At 56.6% G+C, this 7,979-nt stretch overlaps 2 protein-coding genes across 2 annotated transcripts, besides 2 other annotated features; both read left to right on the forward strand.

Annotated features, from left to right (window-relative positions):
- Positions 1 to 1,096: 1,096 nt before the first annotated feature.
- Positions 1,097 to 2,593, forward strand: LPMP_332650 (carboxypeptidase, putative; the record flags this gene model as incomplete). Its single annotated transcript, XM_010704054.1, has 1 exon — positions 1,097 to 2,593. One exon carries the CDS (start codon positions 1,097 to 1,099, stop codon positions 2,591 to 2,593), a length of 1,497 nt encoding a protein of 498 aa, XP_010702356.1.
- Positions 2,594 to 3,181: 588 nt separating this feature from the next.
- Positions 3,182 to 3,734: a repeat region.
- Positions 3,735 to 4,254: 520 nt separating this feature from the next.
- Positions 4,255 to 5,532, forward strand: LPMP_332660 (isocitrate dehydrogenase, putative; the record flags this gene model as incomplete). The annotated part of the gene is made up of 1 exon (XM_010704055.1): positions 4,255 to 5,532. One exon carries the CDS (start codon positions 4,255 to 4,257, stop codon positions 5,530 to 5,532), a length of 1,278 nt encoding a protein of 425 aa, XP_010702357.1.
- Positions 5,533 to 6,124: 592 nt separating this feature from the next.
- Positions 6,125 to 6,663: a repeat region.
- The last annotated feature ends 1,316 nt before the right edge of the window (positions 6,664 to 7,979 follow it).

A 7,979-nucleotide genomic window follows, 5' to 3' on the forward strand; every position in this document is an offset into this window, starting at 1 on the left:
ATGCACTCCATCATCTTTTCTCCACTGTGTCTCTGTGTGTATCTAACAACGAACGGACTTAAATTATGTTTGCCTCCGCGTCTGAGTGCAGCCATTGTTCTTGTGCTCTCTGACTTCCGCGTCGCTAAGAGTCTGTCTGACTTTAGGGGAATGATCGGCAGACTAAGTGAATGAATGAAACGTGGCAGTGCTGCAGGATGTGGAAGGCACAAAGAGCCGCCCCTTCTCCCACTGGGCTTCCCCATGGACTGTGCAGCGGTTGGAGTAGGGTGAGGGAGTGATAGGATGCAATGGCTGTGATGACAGGTGCTTTACCATATCTGTGTACTCGCACCATTGCACTCGCTATCTCTCGTGCCCTGACAGGTCACAACGCCCAGCAGCAAAGAGACCGGGTGGGGGCGCATTGTGTGAGGAGGCGTGTGACGTAGGCTCTGCGAAGGAAATCACAGCACGACGGAAGAAAAGAAAAGGGGACTGCCCATCTTTTCTTCCTTCTGACGAATGTTCTCGAGTTCAGCAGAGTTGTGAGCCAAAGTATCGTACACTGTTTTGAACTCAGAGAGCGTAAGCGCGGGTGAGGGCTAGCTAACGTGATCCGCTAAGAGACTCGGGTCTGCGACTTTCCGCCTTTCAGCCCTTCCTCTTTCCTTTTCTCTTGAGCTCTGCTGCTGCCCCCCCTCCCCCCTCCCCCCACACACACCTCCTTCGGTGTACACGCATTCAACCACATTCATCGTCTCTGCACACAGGCTTTGGCTTTCACTCACTATCGTATATCGCAGCCCTGACCACCACCACCACCGATACACACAGACAAGCGAGTGAGACTTCTGCACCTTCCTGCCTTATGCCCACGTAGGTCTTACCAGGACTTCTTGTGTCTACTCTTTTTTTCATTGCTTTTACGTGCCTTGCCAGTGAATCGGGTCTTTGGTGTGCTTCCTCCATCTCTCTCCCCCACCCCCTCCCCCCCACTTCAACTGCGTTCACTCCCTTCCCACAAAGAAACGAACGCAAAACGTTCCTCAAGGCGACGCTACAGCTTCGTGTGCCACGTTTACTCGCGCACAGGCTCAACCCCTGCCTTGTAAACATGGAGGCGTACAAGAAGCTCGAGACGATCTTTACGAAGATCTATCGCCTGGACCACTTCCTCAGCCTGGGCCACTGGGACATGAACACAAACATGCCCCCCAAGGGCGAGGACGCGCGCGGCGAGGCGATGGCGGTGCTGGGGGAGCTCCGCTTCAGCTTCATAACGGCACCAGAGGTGAAGGACCTGATTGAGAATGCGACCAAGGGCAGTGGCGAACTGAATACGGTGCAGTGCGCGAACTTGCGGGAGATGACGCGCGCGTGGAAGAGCGCCACCGCCTTGTCGACTGAGTTCGTGGGCCGCAAGATGCGCCTCACGACACGCGCGCACAGCGTGTGGCGCGACAGCCGCACCACAAACGACTTCAAAAAATTCCTGCCGGTGCTGAAAGACCTGGTTGAGCTCGCCCGAGAGGAAGGTTCCTACCTTGCCGCCGGCACTTCCCTCTCTCCGTACGAGGCGCTCATGAACCAGTATGAGCCGGACATCACGACCCAGAAGCTGGATGAGGTGTACGCAAGTGTGAAGTCATGGCTGCCGCAGTTGCTGAAGGACATTCTGCAGAAGCAGTCTGGCGACTCGGTGATCGAGTACTCGCAGAAGTTTCCGCAGAACAAGCAGGAGGCACTCTGCAGGGAGTTCATGAAGACGTGGCGCTTCGACATGGACGCCGGTCGTCTCGACGTCAGCCCCCACCCCTGCACGGAAATGACAAAGGAGGACTGCCGAATCACGACAAATTATATCGAGGAGACGTTTGTGCAAAGCCTGTACGGCGTCATCCACGAGGTTGGCCATGGCAAGTACGAGCAGAATTGTGGCCCGCGCGAGCTTATTACGCAGCCGGTGTGCAACGCGCGCTCTCTTGGCATACACGAAAGCCAGAGCCTCTTTGCAGAGTTTCAGATAGGCCACGCGACGGCCTTCATCGACTATCTCACAACTCGCCTACCCGAGTTCTTCGAGGCACAGCCAGCTTTCTCGCAGGAGAACATGCGCAAGGTTCTGCAGCGTGTGCAGCCTGGGTACATTCGCATCGATGCCGACGAGGTGTGCTACTTGCTGCATGTGATCCTGCGTTACGAGATCGAGCGTGACCTGATGATGGGCAAGATGGAGGCGGACGATGTGCCACGCGTGTGGAACGAGAAGATGCAGGCCTACCTGGGTCTCTCAACGACTGGCCGTGACGATGTTGGGTGCCTCCAGGACGTGCACTGGTCCATGGGCTCGTTCGGCTACTTTCCGACCTACTCACTTGGTGCCATGTATGCGGCACAGATCATGGCGAGCATCCGAAAGGAGATTGGTGACGACAAGGTGGATCAGTGCCTGCGCACCGGTGAGCTCGATTCCATCCTGGAGAAGCAGAGGGAGAAGATCTGGGACCACGGGTGCGTGTACAACACAGACGACCTGGTGCTGCGTGCGACGGGCGAAGTGCTAAACCCCGAGCACCTGCGCCGCCACCTGGAGGCGCGCTACCTAAAGTAGTGAGCCATGAACGGCTAAAAGAGACGCTCTCAGCACCTGACGCGTCTTCGCACTTCTTTTGCCTGTTGTGCCGCCCTTGCACGCCAGTCTTCTAACACGCATCCCGTCGTCTTGGCTGTCGCTGTTTGGCGGAAAAGGGACGGTACAGTGGAACAGGGTTAGAGACGTGCGCCTGTGCAGCAGTCTTACATTGATCAAAATAGCACCGAGGAAACTCAGTAAACCAACGTACTGCGATGGAGTAGATGGATTCGTGACTGTGAGCCTTTCGTAGAGCTTCTGCTCGACGATGCTCTGCAGAGCTACTTGGGCCTCCACACTGCGCTCTCTCTTCTGTTATATATTCTTTTTTTTTGTAAAATCAAAAGCACCGCAGTCCTGTTAAGCACTGCTTTCACTAGCCCTAACCACGCCTCTCTCCCTCTCCCCTTTTCTGGGCTTCTCTGGCCGGTGGTGATGGCGCACACCACAAGAGGTTTACTTCTCACGTTCTTTACCGAAACTTTGTTGCCGAGTAGTTTCCCTTTGTGTTGCGTTCTCCGTAACATCTTCTGCGCTTCGTTTTCTCTACCCTACCATCTTGTCAACCCCCGGTGTCAGGAACACCTCAGTGTCGCATCGCGGCTCAGTACCCCACTCGGTGTGTGGGGAAGCGGGGCCGCCGCCACCGCCCCCTCCTCTCTCTCTCCCCCTCCTGCCACACGCCGAGCCACTTCTGGTGGTGACAGGCCCACGCGCCCACGACGTGGGGGGTGCACGAGCAATGTACCGCTGCTGATGCCGGCAGTCAGCTCTCGGGTGGCGTTGCGCCGGAGCGACCTGCAACAGCGAGCACGCTTGTACCACGCATAGCATGAGCGGGGTGGGGAGGCGACTCGAACGTGTCTCACTCCCGGCCCCACACTGCCTGGTGGTGGGGCGCCTGCGTGTCACTCCGAGGGGGATGCACGACGTGTGGCGACCTGCGAGGCGGAGGTGGGTGGGTGACGTCGGGGTCAGGGGCCGTGCTCGCATCGCTGAGTCGGCGCACTGCTGTAGCGCGTGCGTCAGCGGCCGCTTCGGCCCATGTGAGGGGCGTGCGACAGGCGCGGTCGATGTTGAGTCGCCCGCATGTTCCATGGCGGAGTTGGCACGTGGAGAAGAGGAAACTCTCTGCTCACAACTTGCCGCTCTCAATACATTCTTCTTTCTCTGTGTCTTGCGCTTACATGTACACTCCTGCACACCTTACTTTCACTGTGCTACAACGAATGAGAGCAGCAGAACAACAGTAGGGCTTTCATCCTCACATCCCACCTCACCACACTTTGTTTGCCTCCCACCCCCTCTCCCCCGGTACCACCACTCTTATCTCCTACTTTCCACACATCCCTGGGGATCGCCTTTTCTCTTCTTCTCGTTTTTTTTTGAGTTCTCCACTTCGCTTCTTGTGTTGTCGCGCCGCCGTTCTGGGAGCAGAGTGGGGTTGTCTGCCAGCGTTTCTTCGAAAGCGGCACCGCTGGTTCGCTCGTGCCCCCCTTTTTCCCCCCTTTTCCCCCTTTTTCCCCTTTTTTAGGCGGGTGTTGTTTTCTTGTCTGTCATTTAATGTTTGTTTCTCTTCAAGGCGCCCCGTAGCATCGCCTTTATACAGAGAAAGGGAGTGGGACGCAAAGGGTCTGGCAATGGCAGAGTCCATCTCTTTTGTGAAGGGGGAGCTGGTCGTGCCAACGCACCCCATTATCCCCTACATTGAGGGTGAGGGAATCGGGAAGGAGATAACAGAGGTGGCGCATCGCGTTTTCGACGCGGCGGTGGCGAAGGAGTACGGTGCGACGCGGAAGATCTCGTGGGTGGAGGTGCTCGCAGGGGAGAAAGCGTTCGAGAAGAAGGGCACCTGTCTGCCAGCGGAGACCATCGAGGCATTTGACAAGTACCACATAGGCATGAAGGGCCCACTAGGGACGCCGGTCGGCGAAGGGATTCGCTCACTAAACGTGGTGCTGCGCCGCGAGCTGGACTTGTTTGTGTGCCAGCGTCCTGTGCGATGGTTTACCGGCGTCGGCTCGCCGATCCGTCACCCGGAGTGGGTGGACATGGTTGTGTTCCGCGAGAACACGGAGGACATCTACTCGGGCATCGAGTGGGCGGAGGGTACCCCCGAGGTTGCGAAATTTGCCGACTTTCTGCAGAAGGAGATGGGCGTGACGATGGTGCGCTTCCCTGAGACGAGCGCGTATGGTGTGAAGCCAGTTTCGGTGGAGGGGAGCGAGCGACTGGTGCGTGCAGCGGTGCGGTACGCTATCGATCACCACCTTCCGTCCGTCACCCTGGTGCACAAGGGTAACATCATGAAATACACAGAAGGAGGTTTCAAGAAGTGGGGCTACGCTTTGGCGGAGCGCGAGTTCCCTGAGGCCGTCTTCACAATGACTCAGTACGACGCCATTAAGACAAAAAGCGGCAAGGAGGCGGCAGAGACAGCGCTGCGAGAAGCGACGGACAGCGGCAAAGTAGTGATCAAAGATTGCATCTGCGACTCCTTTCTGCAAAACACAATTCTTCGTCCATTAGACTATAGCGTAATTGCCACAACGAACCTGAACGGCGATTACGTGTCGGACCAGCTGGCTGCTCTTGTCGGTGGCATTGGTATTTCGCCAGGGGCGAACATCAACTACACGACCGGCCACGCCATTTTCGAGGCGACCCACGGGACGGCACCGGATATTGCTGGACAAGGCAAAGCGAACCCGTCCTCGCTAATCCTCTCTGGGGCTATGATGTTTGACTACATGGGGTGGTCTGAGGTGTCGGCGCGCATCGTCAACGCACTTGAAATGGTCTTTCAAGCTAACATGGCAACGAGAGATCTTGCGCGGCAGATGGTTGGCGCAAAGTCACTCTCGACAGCAGATTTTGGGGATGCGATCATCCGGAAGATCAACGGTGAAGGGGAGTAGGGCAGGCGAGGCGCTGCAATGCCCAGCATTAAGGCTACAATGAGGGAGAGAAAATGGCACCGCGGCGGTCAAACAGCCCCTTCCGTTACTTCCCCCTTTTTGCTGCTTCCCTCTTCCTCCATCTTTTTTGTTCTCCCCTTTTTTTTTGGTTTTGCGTACGGCTCTGTTAACCTCACGACCACCGTTCTCCCCCTCTTTTTCTTTCCCTTCCGCCTCCCCCCAACCCTCTGTTCGTTTTCGATAAGTGTATGTGTGTGTGTGTGTGTGAGCACTCGCTTCTTCCTTGCTGAGCTCCCCGCTGCAAGTCCATCCCCTACACGCTCGTCGGTGGCTTCAGGCAAAAAATGTACCGGACGTTTTTACTAACGATACGATAAGGAGGCGGAGAATTCGCACTGGCTTGTGTGTGACTTTGATTGATGGAGTTCTTCCTCCTTTTCCTTCTCTTTGGATAACAATAAAAGAGACACCGGTGCGAGAGACGGATCAGGTGTGTGTATGTGCCTTCACATGACACCTGCTTGCCCACTCTCACTCTTCCTTCCTTTTCTTTTCCCGGTTTTTCTGTTCCCCCCTTTGATGGAGAGTGTAGGAGAGACCTCAGTGTCGCATCGCGGCTCAGTACCCCACTCGGTGTGTGGGGAAGCGGGGCCGCCGCCACCGCCCCCTCCTCTCTCTCTCCCCCTCCTGCCACACGCCGAGCCACTTCTGGTGGTGACAGGCCCACGCGCCCACGACGTGGGGGGTGCACGAGCAATGTACCGCTGCTGATGCCGGCAGTCAGCTCTCGGGTGGCGTTGCGCCGGAGCGACCTGCAACAGCGAGCACGCTTGTACCACGCATAGCATGAGCGGGGTGGGGAGGCGACTCGAACGTGTCTCACTCCCGGCCCCACACTGCCTGGTGGTGGGGCGCCTGCGTGTCACTCCGAGGGGGATGCACGACGTGTGGCGACCTGCGAGGCGGAGGTGGGTGGGTGACGTCGGGGTCAGGGGCCGTGCTCGCATCGCTGAGTCGGCGCACTGCTGTAGCGCGTGCGTCAGCGGCCGCTTCGGCCCATGTGAGGGGCGTGCGACAGGCGCGGTCGATGTTGAGTCGCCCGCATGTTCCATGGCGGAGTTGGCGTGCTGATTTTTTCTTTCTGATTAAAGCGTCTTGTTCTTGCGTTGCGGTTGCCATCTCTCTCTCTCTCTCACTGTGTCTTCCTCTGTCTGTGCGTGTGGCTGAGGGAGGGAGGGAGGGGAAGTGCGCACTGCCGGTTTTTCGATGAGATTTTTGTATGTCTTTTACTTTCGTGTGCCTTCTGTTGTGTGTTCGCTGGCCGACTCGTCCACAGGTGAGGTGACTGGTGCGTCAAATCTCTTTCTTTCCGCCGCTGTCCATGTCCCCACTGTCATCCAGCGTTGCGCAACCAAACGCATAGGCTCTCATATTCTTACCCGCTGGCTTCTTTCCCGCTCCCGCTGATACAGTGCTGTGGATGGATGAGTGACTCACCTCTTGTGTGTGACTGATGCCCCTCTCTTCCCCCCTCCCTTCCGTGGTAAGTAAGGCGTCAGTAGAAGTCGTTTCCTTGCTTGCTTTGGTTTCTGTGTTCGACTCTCCTGGCTGTCTGGTGCAGTGACCCAGTTGAGGTTGAAACGGACTGAAGGACAACTGTCTAAAGACTTGTAAGGGTGTGTGTGTGTGTGTGGAGGAGAGGCCGAAGGCACGAAAGGAACGACAACAGCAACAGACAAGACGAGAAGAGAGTGCAGGCATGGGCGCCTCCCTCTTGGTCCCCAGTACTCCCGTGTGCTCGAGCTGTGTCGTCGTCGTTCATGGAAAACGAAAAAAAAGAAAAGAAAACGAATCAAAACAATACGACGCATCGTCATGGGAGAGAGGGAGAGAGACGAGGTGGACGAACTACAGTTTACACAGAGCCTGGAATAGGAGCAAGCAAATCACGACGCATATCCGAGAGCGCGTCCCTGTTTCGCAATACACGCACGGGGAGCAGCGCAGAGGGTGGCGCCCAGCTGCGTGGGGCTTGGGATGTGTACCTGAATTGCTTGTGGAACGGTATCGTGAGTTGCATCTTAAGAGTTTGTAGAACGCGTCTTCGAGACGCAATAGAAGGACGTTTCTGCCTTCACCTCCAGCTCTGCGCTCTCCGTCTATTTCTATAGAAGCTGTAGCGAGCAGCTGAATTGGCTAGGTGTCTCCGCGAACACCATGGGTTTCTTTCCGTGTCGGTGCACACTTTGACACGCCACTGTACAGCCTCTCACTCATGACTCTCTCCTCTTCGCAGTTGCGGCCTCTTTGCTACAGCGCGCTTCGCATTCCATGTAGAGATGTTCACCGTCTGCTTCCTTGTTTTCCGTCTTCTGCCTTCGCCGTCGACTAGACGAGCCTTCTCGCCACAGTGTGACGCCTCCCTTTTCTTTTCCTCTTCTACTGCC

This window comes from Leishmania panamensis, assembly GCF_000755165.1.
Source record: "Leishmania panamensis strain MHOM/PA/94/PSC-1 chromosome 33 sequence".
Taxonomy (NCBI): domain Eukaryota; phylum Euglenozoa; class Kinetoplastea; order Trypanosomatida; family Trypanosomatidae; genus Leishmania; species Leishmania panamensis.